This window comes from Arvicanthis niloticus, chromosome 5 (assembly GCF_011762505.2).
Source record: "Arvicanthis niloticus isolate mArvNil1 chromosome 5, mArvNil1.pat.X, whole genome shotgun sequence".
NCBI lineage: Eukaryota > Metazoa > Chordata > Mammalia > Rodentia > Muridae > Arvicanthis > Arvicanthis niloticus.
Window position 1 is genome coordinate 101521299 of NC_047662.1, and position 25300 is coordinate 101546598.

A 25300-nucleotide genomic window follows, 5' to 3' on the forward strand; every position below is an offset into this window, starting at 1 on the left:
GCACATACAGACTGTAGAGCAGCCAGGAAACTGTTCAAAATCAAGATGATAGAATAGACAGGAAGTCTGCTAATAGAAATGGCAGCAGGCCATATGAGAGAACACTCAGGGTCCCATGTTCACATCCAGAGCATCTTTTACAGGGTCTAAAGAGCAAAGGAGCTGTCTACCACAAGGCACAATTAGATGGTTCTCTTCTTGATTGACAGATTTGAATTATATAACCTTTTCTTCTATTGCACATGAATCTTCCCACAATGCATCTGATTTTTAAATCAGATGCACACCCAAACATGCATAGGCATGAGATGGTAAATATGAGCTTCCCCTGTTCACTCAGAGGACACAGCCTGCCCTATTGTACATGCATCTAAAACTAGTTCAGCCTGCGTTGGTCCTCCTACCCCTGTTCCTAAGTATAACCGCAGTACATTTGAATAGAAATGGCCTGTGTTTGATGGCTGTTAGAGGGAGAAGAAATTAGTCCATTGTTTGGAGAGAAGTTTGTGCAGGCAACTTGATGCAGGCAACTTGATGCAGGGAGGGTCTTGGTTGCTAGCGTGTTGCTAGGAGCTCAGATGTGTGCATCGTACATGCAGGTGAAGATCCTAGGCTGCTGACCATGTTAAGAAGACAGGTCTGTGTATCACCCAAACCAAGTGGAATCTCTGCTTACTAAACTGTTTCCTATGCTTCCCTACCTCACTGTGTGTGTGTGTGTGTGTGTGTGTGTGTGTGTGTGTGTGTGTGAGAGAGAGAGAGAGAGAGAGAATGCTCATGTATATAAATATATAAATGCAGGGGTCAGTATCAGGTGTCCTCCTCAGTGACAAGGTCTCTAGCTGAATTTGGAGCTAGCTGACTCAGTAGACCAGCCCCACCTCCCAGTGCCATACCTGGCTCTCTTACATAGCAGCTGAGGATCAAACTCGGGCCCTCACTTATGTCAAGCTTACCAACTGAGCCTTCTCCCCAGCCCCCCCCCCTTTTTTTTTTTACCATAGTCTTGGTTTATAGATTAGTATAGTATGCCAATACACTACAAGAATTTCATTGAAAGGTCAGGAAGCTATTAGGTTAAACACAGAGGTTGATATAAGTAACTATTACGGGGGCTAAAGTTAATATCAGCTCCTTTATTTATTAGCATATATTCATTGTACAAAGCCATGGGTCTCCATGACATTTTTGTTCAAGTTCACTGATGAAATCCATTCCTTATTACCCTCCTGTGTTGCATTTTACCCCTTCCTGATGGTTCCTTTCCTCTTGCAAAGTAGTTTTACCTCTATTTTCATGTCATATGGATATGTGCAGGCTCTACTTATGAAAGAAAACCTTTAATGATTTTAATATCTTTCTGGGTCTGGCTCATGCCACTTCATATGGTCTCCAATTCCATTCATTTTTCTGCAGATGGTGTTTCAGTCTCCCTCATGGCTGAATAAAGCTTCATTGTATATATACATACAACACATCTTATCTTTTCCTCTTTAATGGATGCATAGATGAGTTCATTGGTTATCGTGAACAGTGCTGTTGTGTAGCTAACCAGAAGTGAGCAGACCTGAAGGTCATTGAGGGTGTGGAACCCGCATGATGACTAGCTTTTTAAGCCCCTCCTCTGTGTCCCTGGTAACACCAAAGTTAAGGAAGCAGGGAGAATCTCCCCTTTTTATTTACTTATTTTTTAATTATATATTTTATTTATATGAGTACACTGTCACTGTCTTCAGACTCCCAGAAGAGGGCATCAGATCCCATTGCAGATGGGCATGAGCCATCATGTGGTTGCTGGGAATTGAACACAGGACCTCTGGAAAAGCAGTCAATGTTCTTAACCTCTGAGCCATTTCTGCAGCCCTTCCCCTCTTTAGAATTTGAGGGTTGTTTTTTTTATTATTATTACATTTTATTTACTCATTGGGAATACAGAAGCACACACACCAGCAGCCCACCAGTAGAAGCCAGAAGACAATCTGTAGAAGTGGCTTCTTTCCTCTGCCATGTGGGTCTCAGAGATCAAACTCAGTCCTTCAGGCTTGGAAGCACCTTTATCTGCTGAAAACATCCCAAGGAAAGTAGAGGTATCAGGGCTGCTTCCTCCTAGGAGAGCATGTTTGTTTTCATATGTTTGTTTCAATTTTTTTATTTAATTATTTTTTGAGATAGAGTCTCTATATATAGCCCTGGTTTTCCTGGAACTCTCTCTATCCCAGGTTAGCTTCATACTCACAGAGACTCACCTGCCTCTGCCTCCTGAGTACTAAGATTTAAGGAATACACTACTATACCCAGGTCATTTTACATGGGAAGACTCACAAAAATGATCTAATAGAAAGATGGGGTGAACACCCCAAACTGAAAGACACTGGGCAAAGAAGCAGACGGCAATAATGTGGATAACGAGTTGACAACAGATTTGGTAGGAAAATGCAGCAAAAAGCACCTGGGTACTTCAGTTACATCCTCAATAGAGTTAGGAAACAAAGGAGAATTCTACTGAGAATAGAGGACCAGATGGGCCAGTTTATATTTAAACAAATGTCACTGCTATAGATATCTGGCAGGACCCAAGATGGCTGAGAGTGGCTGAGAGTCAGCACAAAATGGTGGACACTAGTTGTCTTAGTTAGGGTTTTTACTGCTGTGAACAGACACCATGACCAAGGAAACTCATATAAGGACAACATTTATTTGTGGCTGGCTTACAGGTTCAGAGATTCAGTCCATTATCAAGGCAGGAACATGGCAGCATCCAGGCAGGCATGGTGCAGGAGGAGCTGAGAGTTCTACATCTTCATCTGAAGGCTGTTAGCAGAATACTGACTTCCAGGCAGCTAAGATAAGGGTCTTAAAGCCCGCACCCACAGTGACACACCTACTCCAAAAGGACTACACCTCCTAATTAAGCCAGTCCCAATTAAATGTTTTCTTTAATAAGAGTTGCCTTAGTCATGGTGTCTGTTCACAGCAATAAATCCCTAACTAAAGCACTACTTTTGGCAGAATTCCACTTTTGTGGGGGTTTTATATGAATATGGCATTGAGGTGAAGGGCATTTGCCTGAGCTTTTACCAGCCTGCCCATGTGTCCATCTGTAGGCATCTGAATGCCTACCTACCTGCATCTTGGATGTGGTCTACATGTGTTTTTACCTTCCCATGTACAGCCCATGGGCACCAGCATGTGCCTAGTGGCCTGTGACAGCCATTGCCTGGGCAAATACAGAATGCTGTGCCCGTCTGTAGCTCCCTGCATCTTCTTTAACCTTCTGCCCTCCCGTGACTCTCATCCTTTCCTGGGTTTGGAACTTGAACCTCACAAAGATCTTAAGGGTTAGTAAAGCTACAGAAAACTGTAAGTAAGAAGTGAAAAGAGAGCAGATGTGGTGGTTCATTGCCTTTGATTTCAACACTCAGGAGACAGAGGCAGGCAGATCTTTGTGAGTTCAAGGACAGCTTAGCCAGTATCAGGCTAAGCAGATATACATATGAGATGTTGTCTCAAAAGAAAGAAAAAAAAGAACAGTGAAAGAAGAAGAAGGAGGAAGAAGAGATGAAGAAGGAGGAGAAAGAGAGAAAGAAGGAGAAAAAAAGAAGGAGGAGGAGGGGGCTGGGAAGAGCAAAAGAAAAGTAGGAATGAGAAGGAAATCAAGAGACAAGGACAAGAAAGAGAACACAAGAGAGAAATGGGTGCAAAGGAAGAGACCAACCATAACTGACAAAACCAGCTCCAAAACAATCAAGCATTAAACATAGCTGCCGTTATCCCACAACGTAAGTACCTACAACCCCACAACATAAACCTACAACCCCACAACATAAACACCTACATTTTCTTGCCATTAAGGATTTCGCCTATGTATTGAAAGCAAAGCCACAGTCCCTCCAAGACAACCTTGAAACGCCGCACTGACTTGGAATTGTTCGGACAGAGAACACGGCTTCTTTTCCAGCCACTGACAATGTCTTCCTTGACTGGGTTCTTGCCTAGACACATCTCCTGTTGGAATGCTGTTTCCCGATTTCCCTCTCACCTTTCAGACCTCCACAGAAGCTTGTGAGTCTTTTTAAAAGGCTATCATTGGAGTTATAAAATTGAGGAACCTATTAACAAGGTCCTTTGGGCTAGTTCTTCCTGTCCTTGACCTGTCTGAGAGGTGTTCATTAGTTTCTTTGTCTTGCTTACAGATTCAGCTTCCTGGTGGTAGGAGTCCATATTATAGTCATATGGTTACTAGAAATCTTCATACATGATGTCAGGAAGTGACCCCAGTCTTTAGAGAAGTCTGTGTTGGGCTGTGTTGCTCCCTAATGTTCCTTTCTGCACATATTCTTTCTGCTCCATGGGTGGGGGAGGCACTAGCTACAAAGCCTCTCTCCTCCTCTCTCTTCCCTTCCCTCCCCTTCTTCTCTCTGTCCCTCTCCTCAGCTCTCTTTATTCTATATCTTAGGTCTGTAGGACTTCACACACACTCTTCAGTGAGACAGCTTTCCTCTGTCAGAAATCCTGTAAGAGTAGTTAGAAATAATATATAGTAAACATTTCACAGGACAACTGTAAAACTGTGTGTCTCATCTCAGGTCCCTTCAGTTTTAGTGAAAGAAAAGTCAGCCAGGGGAGCACAGAGGCCATGAGGATAGCTGAGAACCCACACAGGACATGGCTCCTCCAGGCAATAAGCCTCATCCTTGTAGCAAGCCCTCAAACCATTTAAGGAGATGACCAGCAATTTCTCTTCTCTGTTTATATATGGAAATGTTCGTTTGACTTGCAAAAAAGAAGACAAAAATGTCATTTTATGATTATGATGTTATAACAGAAATGTAGGAGTGTGAAATTTATAATGTTATAGATAAATTTAGTATGAAATGCAAATATCACAGTAGAACAGGCTGGGTGTCTCAATCTCAGCCTAAGTTGGGACAGGGTCCCTGCCTGCCTAGTTTGGCTCACTAAAGAGCCCGGTGTTCAGGAGGAAAGTGGTAAGAGGGTAACAATTCAGGGGACCTGGGGTAATTCACACTTCATAAATCTTTCTTGAGTCCTCTCAGGAGTTAATATTTACAGTAGTGACTTATCCCTATGCTGTGTCACTTGGTAGTTAACAGTTGCTACTTGGAACAATACAGACTGCTACTTATAGTGACTGAGACAGCTTGAAAAGACACCATAGCCTCCATACCTGGTCCTTCAAAGGATCCCAGCACCATATGCTGCGTTTCTCACCTCTTCATTGGTTTTCCACAATTGATGACTGGATAGTAGGTCCTGTGCTACATGTTGGTGACCAAACAGTAGCAGATGAAGAGACTTCAGAAGTCTTACAACCCACATCTTGTAGTAGAGATAGAAATTAAGTTAATAATTTAAGTATATATGTTTCATTATTTGAGACAAGGTTTCTCTGTGTGTTCCTGGCTGTCTTGGATCTCACTCTTGTAGACCAGGCTGGCCTCCAACTCAGAGATCCACCTGCCTCTGCCTCCTGAGTGCTGGGATTAAAGGTGTGTGCCACCATCATCCAGCCTAGTTTTAATATACTAATAGTGAATTAAGTTACATTTTTCTTGGCATCCCTTCCACAATCATTCCCCCTATCAAGCCATGTTCCCCTCCAGCCATCCTCCCAGTATAGTCCCAGGGAAGGAGAAAGATAAACATCTGTTACTGAGAGAGAGGTGATAAAAGGGAAGTGCTCTGTACACAGGAAGGAGTTGTCATTAAAGGCAGAAATATAGAGAGCTAGGGAATGTTTTAGCTGGTAAGTTCTTCCTACACATGCATGAGGTCCTGAATTCATATCCTTAGCACCCACACAGAGGCCCACATCTGCAATCCCAGGGATGCTGTCCCAGGGAGGTTCTTGGAGTCCGTCAGCTAGCCAGCCTAGCAGAATTGGTGAGCTCATACGTCATTGAGAGATACTGTTTTGAAAAATAGAGCAATTGAGAAAGATACCTGATGTGAATTTCCGGCCTACACACACACACACACACACGCACACACACACACACACATACACACACATACACACATACACACACACACACACACACACACATACACACACACACACATACACACACACACACATACACACACACACACACATACACACATACACACACACACACATACACACACACACACATACACACATACACACACACACACACACACACATACACACACACACACATACACACACACACACACATACACACACACATACACACATACACACACACACATACACACACACACATACACACACACATACACACACACACATACACACACACACATACACACACACATACACACACACACACATACACACACACACACACATACACACACACACACATACACACACACACACACACATACACACACACACATACACACACACACACACACACACATACACACACACACACACACACACACACAGAGAGAGATTGAAAGATTGTAATAGAAATCTTTGGATAAAAAGGACAGTGATCTTAGACCCTGTTCTACTGTCCTTTCTGCTGCTGTAATAAAATACTTATAGAACCCAACCAGGAGAGAAGGGTTTATCTGAAACTTGTACGTAACAGTCCATCTTACCTAGGAAAGCCAGGGCAGAGGTTCAAGGCAGGCACCTGGAGGCAGGAACTGAAGCAGAGACCATGGAGAAACACTACTTCTTGGCTCACTCTGTGGATTGAACCTCAGCTTCTCTTTTTATATAACTGAGAAATACCTGCCCGGGGGGTATCAGACCCTCCCGTATCAATCCTTAATCAAGAAATGCCTGACAGACACGAGTACAGACCGAACTGATGAAAGTAATTACTCAGTTAAGGCTCCTTTTCTCAAGTAACTCTAGTTTATGCCAAGTTGACAAAAGCCAGCACACCTGCAAAGCACTGGGCATAGAGGCACACATGACCACAGGCACACATGACCACAGGCACACATGACCACAGAAGGCTGCCTTGCTTTATTATATGTGTACTGGGGATACAAACTCAGCTCCTCGGCTTGCACAGTAAGCACATTACCCACTGAATCATTGCCCAGCCCCTCATTCTACTAAAGATTTATTTATGTTTATTTTATGTGTATGGTGATTTGCCTGTATGTGTGTATATATACATGAGCATGCCTGGTGCCTTTGGAGGCCAAAAGAGGGTATCAGGTCTGCTGGAACGAAGTTACAGACCGTGGGAGCTGTGGTGCTGGGTCAGACCTGAGTCCTCTGTAAGAGCTCTTGACTGCTGAGCCAGCTCTCCAGCCCTCAGCTCTCATTCTTTATCTGAGTAACAATCTGCCCCATAGTCTTCCAATGCTGTTTTTATGGTTAAACTTACGTCTCACCGTTTGATTTTCTTGGTGTCCCTCTTTAATGCCTTGTTTTGCATTTAGTGAATAATCCTAGTAGGATTTTAATTTGTCATGTTTTTTTCATTATTTACAATATGTTCTTAGTGGTTGCTCTTATATCTCTGATCGGATCTATTCTAACTTAATTCTGGTAATATATAGGAAATTGACTCCTATATGTGTGTATTTCTTTCCCCTTTGTGAAGAGTCCTTAAAATATTCCTCTTTCCCCTTCTCTCACTTCCTTCCCTTGCCCCCACCCCCTTCTGCTTCTCCTCCTCTTCCCTTCCACCTCCATGGAACTGAACCCGGGGCCTTGCGCATGTTAAGCAGGTGCTCTGCCGCTGAGACACACCCCATCTATCCCTGAATCATTGTTTCCACAGGACTCGGATTTAAGCTACCTAAGGAGGTTACATGAGCACCCCAGGGGACCCGAGTGGCTTGCCAGCTGCCCATTTGGAATGTTACAAACATTTTCTTTTTCTCCTTGGCCTGCAAAAAATACAGACAGCCCTGTTTTTAACAAGCCGTTGGTGATTCTGATGAAAAGCCAGGCTTGAGATCCACAGGACCCAAAAGATTTCAGCCAATGCGCAGCCTGGGCGCCTGAGTACAGGATGTGAGGGTGCCGCCCTCTAGCGCACCCTGCCTTCCGTCTGTGATCGCCCTGCACAGAACTAATTGGCCTGAAGCTCAGGCAGTTTCCCTGTCTATGCTATGCCAAGGTTTCCTGTTGAAGTTACATAAATATTGGGCTTCGGGTCATAACAAAGATACTCATGTATATTAAAACATAAACACACACACACACACACACACACACCCAAGATCCCTGTTCTGAGAACTTTAGTGCATTCTAGGTATTTATTAGTATTTTATGAGCAGAAGACGCAGGAAGGCCCATGTAAATGCTCTGCATGAGCTGCCAGTCATTTCTGTCTCGCTTTCTTTACAAGGCTTGTGACCCCCCAGCTGCCTCGGGGCATGACAATGGAAGCAGGGGCCGCCTGAAGCTTATTTTCTAGAAACAAATGCGTAAGGGTTCTTTACTGTGGCCCATCCTCAGAGTCCACAGGGACGTGTCATAGGCTTCATCTCATTTCCTCTTCAGACAGAAGGCAGGACAGACGTGATGATCCATACGCGCACTACTAAAATGGTCTCGCTGTGTCCACTGTATGAACGGCACCTTTGTTCAGGGACCCTGAGCCCACAGTGCTCTCCACACAGGCATCTTCTGCCCACAAGTGCCAAACCAGCACATAAACCTACGCTGCAGGGTCGTCTGCAAGCACGCGTTTTGCCCTAGCACATGGTTCTAACTCCTCAGCCCTGAGACAGAAGAGCAGCCCAGGGTAGTTGTTGTGGTCCCTATCGTCTCCTCCCTGGCAGTCACCTGTCTTTTCCGGAGGCCTGAGTAGTAACTTCATGTGGCCTCAGCTATTAGGATTTGTGACTTCTTATGAGTTTGAGAACCTTCTAATTGGTTTAGAAGCTGTCCTAGTTTGGGTTACTATTGCTGTGAACAAAAGCAAATTAGGGACAAAAAGGTTTATTTGGCTTACGCGTCCTCATCATAGTTCATCATTGAAGGAATTCAGAACAGGAATTCAAACAGGGCAGGAACCTGGATGCAGGAGCTGATGCAGAGGCATTGAGGAGTGCTGCTTACTGGCTTGCTTCTTGTAGCATGTTCAGCCTGCTTTCTTTCTTTCCTATTTTTTTAGTTCCCTATAGTTTAATCTTTTTTTTATTAATTTATTAACTTATTCACTCTACATCCCAATATCAGCCCCTCCTTCCAAGTCACCTCTCTCACAGATCCTTTCCCCACTCGCTCCTCCCCTTCTCTTCTAAGAAGGGGATCCCTTTCCTGGGTATCATCACACACACACACACACACACACACACACACACACACACAAACAAGTCATTTCAGGACGAAGTGCATCCTCTCCCACTGAGACCAGACAAGACAGCCCAGTTAGGGGAATGGGATCCACAGGCAGACAACAGAGTTGTCAAGGATGGCCCCCACTCCAGTTGTTGGGGGACCCCTATGAAGACCAAGCTGCACATCTGCCACACTTATGTGAGGGCTTATGTCCAACCCATACTCACTCCCTGCTTAGTAGTTCAGACTCTGAGAGCCCCTAAGGGTCCAGGATAGTTGACTCTGTTGGGTCCTATCCTCTTCAGGTCCCTCAAGCCTTCCCTCATCCTGTTTTCTTATAGATATAAGAACCACCAGCCCAGGAGTGACCCCACCCCCACCCACAGAAGGGCTGAGCCCTTCTCCGACAATTATTAATTAAGAATGCCCCACAGGCTCGCCTGCAGCCTGATCTTACGGAGGCGTCTTCTCCATTGAGGTTCCCTCCTCTCTGATGACTCTAGCTTGTGTCAAGTGAACTTAAAACTAGTCAGGACAGAGGCCTATTTCCAAGAAATGCATGCTGGGGTTCTTTGCCCATGTGTCTGTTTTGTTTCCAGTCCGTGCTGAATAGCCTTATATCAGTTTGGCACAGAGTCAATGAAGAAAGGCAGCCTTCCTGACTTGATCCCTGCACAAGAGCATCTTCTGGGTGAACTTGGAAGCTACTCCACTGATTTCACAAAATCAACAGATGAGAATGGACCCCGAGTTGTCCACAAGAGTCTTGAGAACAAAATAAGGACTTGATGGATCAGAAAGCAAGCACATGGGGGTTAGCCTGAAGCCTGAAGCCTGAAGCCTTGATGCTGGTCTCCAAGTCTGGCAGGAATTGAAAATAACCTCTGCCCTGGCTTATTCCAGAAATACTGGAGATTTAAAGGAGTCCCTGTCTTAAAAAGAAGCCTGGTCAGGGATGTCTAGCCACAAAGACTGGTAGATAAGAGTCAGGATGATAGCTCAGTCCATAAAATAGTTGCCTTGCCTCATAAAGTACGAGGACCTGCAGTTGAGCCCCAGAACCTACATTTTAAAAAACAGGATATGGTGGCAAATACGTGTAATCTCAGCACTAGAGAGGCAAAGGTAGACAGACATCTGGGCTCATGAGCCAGCCAGCCTAGTTGGTGAGCTCAAGGCCAGTGAGAGAATCTATCTCAAAAAAACAAGGTAGATAGCATCTTTAGATTGACAAAGTTGTCCTCTAGCCTCCTATGTGTGCACGCGCACACACACACACACACACACACACACACTTCAGAGAGGTCCTGAAAGACTGAAAGAGATCTCTGCCAGAGATTTTTTTTAAAGATTTATTTTATTTATGAGTGCACTGTAGCTGTCTTCAAACACACCAGAAGAAGGCATCAGATCTTATTACAGATGGTTGTGAGCCACCATGTGGTTGCTGGGATTTGAACTCAGGACCTCTGGAAGAACAGTCAGTGCTCTTAACCACTGAGCCATCTCTCCAGCCCCCTCTGCCAGAGATTTAAAGTTTGAGAGATTATAAACATTTGCATCCTATAATATATCTGTAATATTTGTCAAATATGTATGTCAAAGTATGGTTTCTGGATTCACCATACTGGAGCAATAAGGTGCAGAAGTGAAAGGTCTCAAGTAAACTTGGAAACAACCGACCCTACTCTGGTGGCATGAATAAAAATGGCTCCCATTGGCCCATGGGGGAGGGCACTATTAGGAGGTGTGGCCTTGTTGGAGGAAGTGCTTTGAAGGTTTCAGGAAGCTCAAACCTCTTCTCTTCCTGCTGCCTGTGGGTCAAAATGTAGCCGTCTCATCTACCTCGAGCACTATGCCTACTTGCATGCTACGATTATGACAATGAACTAAACCTATAGACTGTAATCCAGCCCCCATTAAATGTTTTCCTTTATAAGAGTTACGGTGATCATGGTGTCTCTTCACAGCAATAGAAACCCTGACAAAGTCACCTGCCTAGAGGCACTCCTGTCAGCCACCCCTAGGACCCCAGTGGGGCACACCCCCAAATGCTCATGTCTACCTGTTTAACCTTTTAAACTTATGGTCCAGAACCATGACCAAAACCTGTCAACTGTCCTTCTTCCTTGAACTGTTCTAATTGGGTTTGGTTTTGTTTTGTTTCATTTTGTTTCGTTTTTATCAACTCGACACAAGCTAAAGTCATCCAAGAAGAGGAAATTACAACTAAGAAAATGACTCCATAGGTTGGTCTGTAGGCAACCGTGTGTGGCATTTTCTTAATTAGTTACTGATTCAGGAGGGACCAGCCATTGTAGACGGTGCTACTCCTGAGCAGGTGGTCCTGTGTGGTATAAGAAAGCAAGCCAACCTGTTAAAATAAAACTTTTCTCTCAAAATACAATTAGAGCATAATTATGCCAATTTGTACCAGTGAGGTACAAGATAGTCCTAATACACAGTCCATCATTTTGTTGACTAAATCAGAACCTCTGTCATCTCTCCTAACTAAAACACTTAGTTCTGGACCTGGCTTTTTTCTTGGCTTTAGAATGAAGGGTGATATGTAGGAGGAGCTAAAATGAGAGGGGTACTGAAAAGAAGAGAAGGAGTAAGGAGAGGAGGAGAAGAAGGAGAGGAGAAGCTAGGTGATGAGAGAGAGAAACAGAGAGAAAGAGAGGGGGGATATGGAAGCAGATGTTCACGTGTCTCCACCAGTCAAAGATAGTTGATATATCTAGGCTGGGTATTGGGTTACAATTCTGATTGAGCATTACCAAACTTATAAAGCCTTTGATTAACATTTTTAAAAAGTGTAGAAAAGCAAAAGGGAAAAGGGGGCATGGGATAGGGGTTTTCTGTGGGGGGGGATGGGGAAAGGGGATGGCATCTGAAATGTAAATAAAATATCCAATAAAAAAGCAAGAAAGAGAGAAAGAAAGAAAGAAAGAAAGAAAAGAGAGAGAGAGAGAGAGAGAGAGAGAGAGAGAGAGAGAGAGAAAGAAAGAAAGCAAGCCGAGCAAGCCATGGAGAGCAAGCCAGTTATCAGCACCCCTTCATGTCCTCGGTATCAGTTTGGTCCCTGTCCAGTTTGAGGTCTTGGGCTGACTTCCCTCAGTGATGAATGCTACCTAAAAGTATAAGCTGAATAAAGCTTTTAACTCTCCAAGTTGCTTTGGTCAGGTCTTTATCTCAGCAGTAGAAACTTTAACAAAAACAATGACCTTAAACTGTAACTACTCAAGAGCATGCTCCTTAACTGAGCACACACAGAAACACGCTCATTCCTGCCGTGCTTTCCTATATGACTATGGGTACCCCCCCCCAAATAAAATCCTGTGCTTCCTTTGTTTGTGGAGGTCACTCCTTTGGAAATTACTCTCCCGGATGACCAAGCATCCAAATGTGTGAATCTGTGGGGGTCATTCTTATTCAAACCACCACACCACTCTTTTAAAAAGAAATTGGTATTTAAAATGCAGTCCAATGTATCAATCTCATTTTATGATTAGTGCCTTGTAACTCTTAAAGGAATTTTGTTTTCCATCGAGAATTTCCTAATGAAAGGGTTGGAGTTGCAACTCAGTGGGAGAATGTTTGCCTGGTGTGCTCAATCCCTGGGTTAGATTTCCCGCACTATTTTTTTAGGTCACAAATGAAGACATTCTATGTTATATTCTAGAAGCTTTATGATTTGTTGTGACCTTCCTAAAACCATAGAATAGTCCATTTTCTGTCGCCATAACAATGCCACAGATGACATAATTTATGAGGAACAGGCAGTGGTGGCGCATGCCTTTAATCCCAACACTTGGGAGGCAGAAGCAGGCGAATTTCTGAGTTTGAGGCCAGCCTGGTCTACAGAGTGAGTTCCAGGACAGCCAGGACTACACAGAGAAACCCTGTCAAAAAAAAAAAAAAAAAAAAAAAAAAACACCACACACACACAAAAAAACAAAAAACAAAACAAAAGAATAAATAATTTATGAGGAAAGCTTATAAAGAAATCATCTATTTCCTCAAAGTTCTGGAGTTTGGCAGCAGCATCTGCCTGGCATCTGTGAAGCTAAGACAAAGATCTTGACTATAACAAAACACTCAAGCAACAACTTTTATTAATTCACTGGCATTAATTTATGAGTGGGTTAGTAAATTCACTAGGACAGAGCCCTCATAACTCAACCACCTCTTTTTGACTTTTTAATCTTGAGACTGTAATATAATATATTTAATATATAATTACAACATTCCTCCCTTCCCTTCCTCCCTCCAAACCCTCCTGTAAACCTTCCTTGTTCTTCTTCAGATTCATGGACTCCTTTTTTCATTGTTACTGCAGGCATATGCGTGTATGTATATATGTGCATATACATGTGTATATACATATATAAAACCTGCTCACCAATGAATATGCCAATGTGGATAGAAAAAGTCCACACGGTATCAACCCTACACAAAGGAATACAGGCAATTGAGGGAAGCTGGGAGAGGTGGTCTTCCTCAGGGAAGTTCATAGCAAATGGTTCTCCAGTTCCACATGGTCACCCTTTGATATCTCATGTGCCTCCCTTTCCTCCTCGCCCCAGCCTTCCTTCTTTTCCCTGTTTATTTTGTGATCCCTTCCCTTAATAGGACCCATCTCATGATAGAAACTGTATTTCAACATGCATTATGCCAAAATGAGTCAAAACACACATAGCCGACTGGTTCAGTGAGGGGTATTTCTTTCTGTTCTCTTTTCTCAAGGTCTCGTTTTCACATGGTTAGGCTTGTAGAACTCAATTAGTTTCACATGTTGCCCCCCCCCCCCCCGACTTTATTCTAACTAGCATTTTAACCTATCATCTTAGACAGGGGCTCTGTTGCTATGGTAAAACAACACAACCAAGGGGAACAAGGAAAGAAGGGGCTTATTTTATCCTGTGGCTTGTAGTCCATCATCCAAGGAAGTTGAGGCAAGAACTCAAGGCACCGGGAAGCAGAAGCTGATGCAGAGGCCATGGAGTACTGTCTAGTAACGTGGAGTCATTTTCTTAATTGAGAGCTCTTCCTAAATGACACTAGCCTGTGTTAAGTTGACAATAAATTAGCCAGGACACTTAGCTACATATTATTGTCAATATCGTTTTCCCAAAGAGCTATGAAATTCTTTTTTCTCCCAAGAGACCTGCAGCTACTTTGTTCTCTCCAGCGAACTAGTTACCTACTCTGTGAAGGTGACAGAGGAGAGTCATCCTCTCTGCTGCTCTTAGTGTGGGTAAGTCTTAACACATGAAGTTTTTCATGCCAAAAAAAAAAAAAAAAAAAAAAAAAAAAACCCAAACCAAACAAACAAAAAACAGGTATGGGGGAGCAGGAAGTGAATGCATCGACAGAATCAGCACTTCCCCAGTTCAAGAACCTGATATTCAGCCCTCATGTGATGGCTCCTGGGTCATGAGGATGGCTTACCAGATAGCTACTCTCTCCTCTACTCCCTTCTCCATTTCTGTGTATTCCGTACACCCTCATGCTCTGTTTGCACCCATATCAGCAGTCTTGGCAGCTTCTGCCCAAGGCTGTTGAGTAGGAGGTAACTCTATCTCTTCTCTCTGGTGCTAATGTATTCCTTTCAAGTTGTAACTAACCCCTAGATTCCTGTTGAACACCTGGCTGGTGGAGTAAGTGATTAATGAGTTTGTCATGGATCTGGAAAAAAACAAACCTTCCAAAGTCCTAACAGATATCCCTCCTCCACCTACTGGGAACATCCCGAGGCCAAAGATTATCTAATCTTGGCAGGATCAGTTTTTTCCCCCCTTTATTATAGTGTGTGTGTGTGTGTGTGTGTGTGTGAGAGAGAGAGAGAGAGAGAGAGAGAGAGAGAGAGAGAGAGAGAGAGAAAGAGAGAAAGAGAGAAAGAGAGAAAGAGAGAAAGAGAGAGACAGAGACAGAGAGAACTTTCAAAAGTGGATTCTCTTCTTTCATCCACCACATGGATCCTGCCAAGCTTGGTGGTGACTGCCTTAATCTCTGAGCTGTCACATCAGACCCCAAATATGCTCTTTCTTTTTAAAATGTTCATGGGTGTTCTCCCTGCATGCATGTTTGTGCACTGCCCGCTGCCCAGGGAGGCAAGAAGAGGCCTTGGATAACTAAGAACTGGAGTTACAGATGTTTGTGAGCCAGCATGAGGGTGCTAGGAATTGAACCTGCTTCCTCCAGAAGAGCAGCCAGTGCTCTTAACTGCTGAGTCATTTCTGTAGCTCCTCAGAATCTTCTCCACAGAGCAGGGCCTCTCAGCCCCTTTCCCCTTGATTCATCTGACAGTTGATTTTCAAAACCCCAGTGTATGACAAAGCATCATTTCTGTAATTCGAACTCTTTCTCTCTGACACAGAGAAGCATTTGGGAAATGGAAATACCATACTGTAAGCTTAGATCACCTTTCATTTTCATCATGTAAATTATTTGAAGATTTGAGTTATTAAATAAGAATGTTATTTACTAGTATCACAAAAATTGTGGCGCTTCTTGATTTTTAATTGATTTCTCATTAACTTTGAAAATTATTGGCTATTTCTTCTAATATTTCTTTTGTTTCTGTCTGTCTGTCTCTGTCTGTCTGTCTGTCTGTTTCTAGGATGTCTGTTGCATATATAATAGACTTTTTGATACATGTCACAACTCTTGGATGCTTGGTTTTGTTTTGTTGTTGTTTTGGTTTGGTTTTCACTTGTATTTCACCCTAGAAAATGTCTACTGAATTATTGTTAGGCCACTGATTTTTTTTTTCTCCAGTGTCAAGACTGTCTTGGCAAGCAATCTTTGTTAGCATATTTTCTGTTTTCAGAATGTCTACTTGATCCTATCTCTGTGTTGAATTACCCATTCAACAGAAAGACTACCACATAATAATATTTTGTTGAAATATACATGGTGTTTGAATAAGAAATGTCCCCCATAGGCTCATGTACTTGAAGACTTGGTACCCGACTGATAGTCCTGTCTGTGGATAGAAAGCAGCTGTAAACATAATACCCCTCCACCATACACAGATACAGCACACTGGTGAAACTCTATTCAAGACTTGAATTTCTACCCATGTGAAAGCCTGCATGCTCAGGGTGATGAATACTCACAAGGAAGAGATTAGTGGCCATTTCTGTCTCTGGCTGCCAATGCTTTATTGCTTATGGTTGGATGTATGGCTTCACCACATCAGCCATAACTATTCTTTCTTGTAGTTTTGATCTCTGGTCACCCATTATTTGGAACATCCAAGCCACACCCATGCTGTGCCCTCTCTAAGCTCCTGTGTGTCTCCAGGTCAGGTGTAGAGTTAGTGTGGGTTACTCTCTTCCAGCCACTCTCTCTCAAGTACTTTGTGTGCCAAAGACTCAAGTTTCTGAAGATAAGTGACCATACAGTTGTGGAAGAAGAAGCTGAACAAAGAGGTTAGCATGGGAGGGGAGACACAGGAAGTAAAGTTGGGGGGGAATGTGTGTGTGTGTGTGTGTGTGTGTGTAGATAGACAGATAGATAGATAGATAGATAGATAGATAGATAGATAGATAGATGATAGATAGATTTTACAGATGACCAATGAAACACCACTGGAGCAACCTCTGTGGAACAGAGGGCTTTGTGATGCAGTCTGGTGCCCTAATTCCATCCTCTGTGAGGCAGCCATGACAATGTCCAATGCTTCTGAGTCATTAGGCACGTAGGCCCCTGAACGACTAATACAGAGATGACTGGTCTCCTCATGCTAATGAGGTTTAGGCCATGTTGAGCCCTGCATGTTCTTTCTGGGACATCAGTTATCTTTTATGTACCTACACCTCCATCTTCATCATTCTCCTAATTGCCTGGCAAATAAGACGGACTTACCAGAGATTGAGCTTGGAACCTAAAAAGAGCTACTACCGGGTAGGAAAACACTGACTCTCATTGAACTACTTTAAGCCTAGATAAGTAACTTCTACATTCTAAATGCTTCTCCAGATTGTCCCCATTTTGTGCCAAAGGACTTAGAAAAGAAAGTGGTTACAAAGGACCTATAAATAATTCCTTACCACCACTACCCCTGTGCCACCTGCAATGTACTCTGATTGAAAAGCCAACAGTCTCGCTGTTTGTCTTGAGTTGAGAAATAGATAATAAACTACTGCCCTGGATTTCAGAAGACTTCCCAACTTCTGGGGGTGGAGGGCTCCACTTGGAGGACTTTGTGAGCAGAAGTCCTCAGGCTGTCAGAAGTGTCTGAGTCTGTTCAGCCTTTCCCCCTGTGCCGTCCTTCCCACAGAAGTTTGTATGAGAGTAGAGACATGAAGAAGAACATGGAGACCCTCAAATGAATCCAAGATAGGCAGAGAGGGAAAATGCTCAGGTGGAAAGAAAGTCAGAGATGTAGGGAGCTTAAGAAATACAGGGAGATGTATATGATCTGTCTCTCATTTGGGACATGAAGAAGAGAATGGAGTCCTGGCTTTACACTGTAATATTTTTCTCTTTAAGCATCACCGAAAAGTCAGGCAAAGCGCTAGAGATGCAGCGTCAAGAGGTAAAGTCCCAATGTCTCCTGACTCCTCACCCCTGGGAGAGCTCCCACCTTCTCTGCTCCTCAGAACCCCTGCTGCCTAGAGCCAGGTGTTCTAACTTGGGAAGCTCTGAATTCTACAACCTGGGATTTACGCAGAAGACTGCGGTGGGTGGGAACTGGGAATGTTCCGAAACCTCCTACCTAAATCCCTTGACACTAAGCAGTTAAGAACGTGATGGAGATTACTGTGCAGCAAGGGATCACTTAGCAGTCACTACTTCCCCTCCCCACACTGGGATGGCATGCCTAGGATAGCAAAGAAAGAAGGATTTCTTTTGGCCTACAGCTTCAGAGCTTATCCATCCATCCACAGTGGGAAAGGCATAGCGACTGAGTGCTTTGTCTCATAGCAGCAAGTGCTTGAGCATGGTTTGTACACATCAGGGCACATCTGGAAGCAGAGTTGCAGGCAGAACAGAATGTGGGCTGTAATCCTTAAAGGCCCACTCCTATAGGGACCTGGTGCTTGCAACACGCTCTCTCTAGGCTCTTTCTAACTGGTGATGCTTGGTACAGACAGCATTCCTTGTCCAACTTTCCGTATCTCTGGCATCCACCCCCACTATCCTAGGACCTCCATCATAACATGGGCCTCTCTCAGTTTTACTCACAGGCATCCAGTCACCATGCCTTTCATGCCACAATGGATGGAACTATGTGCCAAAACAAACTTCTTCTCCCTTAAGTAACTTGACAAAATACTAGGTATTTTGTCATAGGAAAGTAGAAATTAGATTAAGAACTAGTTTTATGGGGTGAGAGTTAGTGTGTGTGGGGGGGGAGGGGTGATACCCAGAAGAGGACTTCCTCTTCTTAAAAAAGAAGGGGAAGGTGGGATAGAGGGAGGACTTGTGTGATGGGGTACTAGGAGGAGGAGCTGATAATGGGATGTAAAGTGAATAATAATAAAAAAAAAGAACTAGTTTTATAACCCTGTAAAATTTAACTTATTCAGTCATCCACAAAATAGGCATAATACTGGTGACCCTCACTTGCCTGTGAAGACCAAATGAAATTGGGCATAGACAGTGCATTGTAAATGGTGGTGCTCTGCACGGACACGCCATAGAGCACGCCATAGAGTCTAGGTGCTCAGCTTCCTCTTGCTGAGCTGAGGGTTTACTGTTCAGATTCCTGTAGGATACCCTAATGTGCTCATTCACCACATAACACTGTGTCCTGATTCCTCAGCCAGGAGACTTTCCCGAGAAGAAGCTGAGAAGCCATGGGAGCTGCTCTCTATCATGCAAAGGTGACCTCTTGACCTCTGTGGGTGGTCTAAACTCAGATCATTTCTTGGCCTGATCTGGGCTAGGGGTGAGAAAAGGGGTAACTGAGGGAAGGAGAGACACACTGTGCAGGCAGGTTCACCAGCTGAGAGGACTGCCAGGCCAGGGATGGGTCACATCTCAACAGGAGGAAAGAGCCACCCCATACCCACTCTGTATGTTAGGGTCTCAGCAGTTCTGAAGTTCAGAACGGACTAGCGCATACTCTGTAAAGGACATTGCTGGGGTTGCACCCAGACACCAAGCTGTCAAGACAGTGAATTCAGCATAAAGAGGTCACCATGTCATATGGGCTTCCCTCTGCTGCCTTTCAAGGGCAGAGCCCTGGGTCTGGTTGGATCCTGCTGATATTACCTCCTGTCTGTCCTCAGGGTGGGGGAGCAGTTGCCGGAGGCCATCGCCCCATCATCTTACCCTCTAGTTTCTGGAGAGCAGGAATGATTCCCAAGAGTTTCTGGATATAGCAGCAGGGACACCCCATGCTTTGAATAAGGACCTCATTTTCTACAGAATAGGGTTAGAACTTGTGGGACTAGAGAAAGGGGCCCAGAAATCTCCAGACACATTCTTCCAAAGAGGCAGATGTAATTTGTCCATTAATGGTTGTCTTTTTTTCTCTTCCAAGCCAAAGCTGGCTCCCCAAGGAGGGCAATGTGCGGCAGCTCCTGTGTATAGATCCCGGCTGCCAAATCTGTGAGGCTGCGACTCTAGAGATTCAGCAGTTGCTGCAGAGTGAGAAAAGCCAGCTCTCCCCTGCTTTGTTGGGACTGCCACAGGACTCTGCTCACTCTGCTCACCTGGAGATGTTGCCCATGTCTTTTGAACAAAATATGGAGCTTCGTTCCAGGCACACCAGACATCTTCCCCTGGGGCCTGAAAACCAAACACTAACACAACTAACTGAACACTTAACCGAGTTGACCAACACAGTCGGTGTCCAAGAATACTGGACTGATCACCTCCAGCTAGATGAAAAATTTCATCTAGCCAACATGCCCATGGTCTCAGAGACGATGGCTTCTTCAGGGCTCAAGGAACCTATGGTTTTAATGATTAAGGAAAAAATAATGCAAAGCAAAACAAAGCTCGACCAGGAAAGCCAAGAGCTTCATCGCGTGACGTCCTCTGTGTCTTTACTATCCCTGGATCCAAAGATCCCTAACCTGACACATACGATGTCCTTACGTATGGACTCAATGCTGTCTTCCCACCTGCCATTACTTAGTCCTAAAGTCCGTGGGCTTCTTGAACTACATGTAAAAAAATGGATACATTTCCAGAAGTGGGGTCTTCCCAGACGTGTGGAGGAGTCCCTGAGGCAGCTTATGCCAGACCCAACATTATTTTGTCGATCTAGAGAAAATCAATCTTCCTGCATTCTGAACAGTAGTTCTAAGGACACTAAGGACAAAACTGGGATCATTTCCCACAAGACCAACAGCTTATATTTGGTAGACCAGCCCATCCAGACCTTCTGGGTTTCTGAATGGCCTGTTATAAACCTGAAACAAGGAAAGCCTTGGCACCAAATCCATACTTGCTTGCCCTCTCATGAAGCTGAACATCTAAGGAATTTTTATTCACTCCCCGAGGCAAAAGCTAATGACTCAGGAGACAATTCTCAGAGTGAATATTATAGCCAGTTATTCTGTGGCCTTCCATCTCTTCACAGTGAGTCCTTGGATGTTACTTCCTTGAGCTTTCCAGGTATCTGCAAGAAAAAAACCACGTCTAAGCCCTCCACAGATCCCTCAGGCCTTTCCTTACCCAAAACACCACGTGAGTCAGCCCTGCCCTCTTCCCCAACTTCTCCAAATGGCAAGACCCCTTATGAGCATGAAGGAGCACAGATGGCTGTCCCATTCCTGACTCTGGCTGAGTGTGAGGCACTGGAACGCCACCTCCTAGAGAAGCAACTCAAGTTTCAATGGGGCCTGCCAGCTCTCCTCCTACAAAACCAGTACACCCAGAGCCGAATGTCGTGGGAAGCACACGCTAAAGCTAAGACAGTAAAAACTTTCTTGGCAAAGAAGCCCATCTCATATTCCACCAAGGAAAGCTTCCCAGAGCATGCGCGCAGGCTGCTAGAATTCCACCTACAGAAGCGGCTGATTCACCTTCGCTGGGGGCTGCCCCAGAGGATCCAGCACTCTATTCACATGCTTTTCTCCTCTACTGACCAGCAGTCCCTGTCCTGTATAGACAATAGGCTACCCAATATGAGCATTTCACAGCCAGGGCAGCCAGAGGCCGATGGGTCTGGTGACATGTTCTCACCCATAGTGGGCAAAGGGTCAATTCCCATGCCACACTTGTTTGCTGAGGCAAGGGAAATGTTAAAAAGCCATGTTGATTTCAAATGTGAACAGATCCATGAGGGCAAGATCCCAGCCCAGGTCTGGAGTTCTTGGGAATGCAGAATTCCTGGAAGCTTGGCAACAATGGCTCCCTTCCCTTGGATTCCACAAGGCCAATGCAGAAAGTTACAGGCAGAAAGTAAAAGTGACCTTAACCTACATCACAAAATTGTTTCCTGGAAACCAAAGGCCCTCAGCCAGGAGACACAGGCCTTATCTGGTGCTCTCTTTGAACACTGTAAGCGACCCCAAGCCCTGTCTGAGGAAACCATTAAAAAACTGGAGACAACTTTACATCATAAGTATCTGGCCTTCCTATCAGGCCTGCCTGCCCTTTACTGTGTGGCTCTCTCTAGGCCTGTATCCCCAGCAGTCACTAGCCAACCAAGACTCAGAGAGAAGATTCCCAGACCTATCAAAAACCCATCAAAAACTCTGACTCAAATTACCCCACTTGAGCCCTGCATTCAGGAAGACAGTGTGGTGTCTGCAGACATTGTACAGGCAGATGGAAGGACCGAGAAGGTGCCTCCAGAGAGCCAGTCTCCCCAAGACAGACCCTACTCACTAAACACACATATCTTGGCCAAACTGAATTTCCACCTGAAGAAAAAGGTCCTAGCAATGCAGTTTGGGATTTCTGAAAAGGAGAGGAAAGAGTACAAAGAGAATACAGCTGGCCTAGAGAGCGAATCCATCCAGGAATTTCTCAGGAGTCTACACATCCCAGAGAGCAGGCTGCTACAGGAGCATCCTGTCGCATGCCCATCTCCTCCAGCCCCAAATGCAAAAAGGTTCCAGCTTAAAAAACAGGCAGCTCCTGCAATACAAGCTGTGAGCCAGGAGCAAAAGCAACTTACTTCCAAAGCAATGCCCCAGAGTCCTGCACAGCAAGGCTCCAAGGCCTCTCAGTTCCACAGGGATATGATGAAGACACAAGTCTGTGTCAACATGGATGCTGGAAGGAAAAAGTACAACCTAGAAAAACCCCAGACAGTGGGGGACCTCGGAGAAGGGGATGCAGGTCTTGGGCTTTCCCTGGTCAGTCAAAAGACACACCAAGATGGAGAGCAGGAGCCAGAAAGGCAGCCCCTGCACAGACCCCAGGGATCCTCACAGCAGGGCCATAACTTTCATCTTGAGGCTGTCTGTCCACACAGCCACCCCGAACCCCCTGAGCTTGAGTTCCCAGATCCACCTTCAGAAGTCTTTATGGAGACAGACTCTGAGCAGGACACAGAAGACAGTCAAAGCGAGGAATACATTGTCCTGGAACCTGCGAGGATTCCTGAAGTCCCCCAGCCTGTGGTCTGCCAGGCTTCCCAGGGCCTTCCTTTCCCATGCTCACCAATTCAGAGAAAGCCTTTTCAGGGCCAAACTTGTCCAAGTCACTTTTCACCAGGGCATATGATGCCAGCCTCTCCTTATACTAAGCCCGGCCATCTTCCAGAGACTGGCTTGAAAAATAAGATGAAATTCTTTTTTCACTCTATTAACCCCAAGATAAAGAGCAAAACACACTCAGAACCATCCATGGTCTCTACACCTGGAAAAGTGGCCAAAACTAGTAAAGAAAATGTTGAAAGGGGTCCGTCTCGAACCAAGATCCCCATCAAGAGAACTAAGTCAGAGGACTCCAGAGGGCCCAAGGCCCAGTCTTCATCCTCTGAGAAGTCAGTGATCACCTCCTTGTTAACTGCTCCCCACATTCTAGACAGTAAGCTCTGCCCTCACTCTCGGCAGCTTGGTCCTGTCTCAATGCTAGGCAACTCCCGTCACTGCCCTCGCCACTGTCCTAGGTTGGCTTATGCCACTCAACACAGAAACCAACCCTAGTTCCCCAGGGTTTACTTCAGAAATGTTCTTCTGGTAATGGAGAACGCCCTACGTGATGACAGTTTCTAGGCTCCCCAACCTCTGTGTCCCTTTAAGAACACACTGTTGTCATTTTCTTTGATGAACAGGTGGGGACTGCACTACCCAAAATATATTTTTTATCTCCAAATGCGTTGTCTGTCTTCTTTGTCTCTGCTGTACATTATTAAGAAAAGGTATGAAGGAAACGAAAATGCCCTCATCTCAGGAAGGAGACTTAAGCTTACTTCAGACAAGTCAGTTTTCCTTACCCCAACCTAGAATGTGAATTAAAATGCCTGACCAGAAAGGAAGTCTCTTGTGTAATATACATTAAAGATGAAAGTCAGGCTTGAATTCCTTCACCAAAATCTGCCTGTCTCATATTTTGGGGCCAAAGGTAAAGTAATAAGGGGAAAGTTGTGATGTTCTCAATTTAATTATGAAAGTCAAAGGCTGGAATGAAAAAGAACTAGTTAGCAACTGCAGAAAACCATCAAAAAAGATTCTTCATGGTTTGGGGCCTTTACCTAAACCGCATCACCACCAGGATTCCTGAGCCCGATTTATGCAGGAACATTCTGAATGGTTAATCCAGTCAATCTAGAAGAAACTAGGTGCCCAGTGTAGTGGTGCGGTCCTTTAATTCCAGCACTCGGGAGTCAGACACAGGCTGATCTCAGTGAGTATGAGGCCCACCTGGCCTACCTAATGAGTTCAAGGCCAGCCAGGGCTGCACAGTGAGGTCCTGTCTCAACAACAAAAGGTTCAGAGAGACTCTCCTCCTTTCCCAGAACATCGCCTCCACCCATGATCCTGACCTTCTCTCTATAGCCATCATGAGACACAATATTTTCCTCAAAGTTTATAAAAATGTACTTAGCTCTAATGACTATTTCTCAACTGTCACGTGCGCCAGCTGAGGCTGAAAAGTATGAAAACTTGTCCCAGGAATGGATTCCTTCTGGCCGGTATCTAATGGCATCACTTTGCTTTAGGGTCATCAGTGCCATAGGGTATGGAGCCCTGACACAGGACAAAGTACTTGGATGAGGATGAGGTCTCTGGAAGTGTGGCTTTGAGAAAAACCTTGTACTCAACAAACACGTTGACTGTGGGCCAGGTGCTTTTCTCTTATGCCAGAGACTACATTAAACACAAGACATGGCCTTTGCTAAGACAGAGTTTCTGAACTCTGGCTAGAGTCCTTCTTATATATCCAGATTGCCTACTCAATCCCATTATTCACCTCCGACTCTGCAGAGACAACTCCTGAGTCCCCCACCCCCACTGCTCAGCTGGAACAAACGCACCAGTCAGTGTTTCTTACAAAGTCCAATGGCTACCCCATCTTCCCAGTAGTGTTGCCACAGATACTCGTGCCATCCTTGCCTTTTTCATCTCAGAGTCCATATCCAATTCACCAGCCAATCCTGTTATCTCTACCATCAAGGATGCATACAGCCTCGGGCCTATTGCCCTGCCCTCTGCTGCTCATCACTGCACACAGAGCACACGGAGACGATCATAATACATCGGGAGCACATGAGCATGAGAAAGCTACTCATACAATTTCAGTCTGGAGGTCACCAGCTCAGTATTTCTCTCTCCAGCATTTTAGGAGAATGCACTCTATATAAAAAAAACTCTAATAACCAGAAGTATTGCAGATCCACAGGTCTTATATAAACTTAGTTTTTACCTTTAATGTAGAGTTGGGAATCCTGGCCCAAAAGAACTTTTAGGGTTTTTTTTCTTTCTCTGATGGATCTATATAGATTAGCTTTAAACATATATTTAGAAAACAGTAGGGATGATCATAGTACATTTCCCTGATACAGTTTCATCTCACACACTGGTAAAAATGATTAAAGCAAGCAGATAAAGGCCAGGTTTCAGGGCTGGAGAGATGGCTTCGTGGCTGAAAGTACTGGCTGCT

At 44.6% G+C, this 25300-nt stretch overlaps 1 protein-coding gene and 1 long non-coding RNA gene across 2 annotated transcripts in view; one reads left to right on the forward strand and one right to left on the reverse strand.

Annotated features, from left to right (window-relative positions):
* The first annotated feature begins 16959 nt into the window (after positions 1-16959).
* Positions 16960-23509, forward strand: LOC117708786 (spermatogenesis-associated protein 31F1B-like). Its single transcript, XM_034502642.2, has 4 exons — positions 16960-17188; positions 17777-17822; positions 19053-19113; positions 19776-23509. Exons 1-4 carry the CDS (start codon positions 17045-17047, stop codon positions 23341-23343), a joined length of 3819 nt encoding a protein of 1272 aa, XP_034358533.1. The 5' UTR covers positions 16960-17044; the 3' UTR covers positions 23344-23509.
* LOC143442469 (uncharacterized) overlaps positions 20314-25300 on the reverse strand; it is a 56112-nt gene continuing 51125 nt past the window's right edge. Inside the window, exon 4 of the long non-coding RNA XR_013110713.1 lies at positions 20314-20861. This is a non-coding gene — a long non-coding RNA (uncharacterized LOC143442469). The remainder of the gene's footprint in view (positions 20862-25300) is intronic.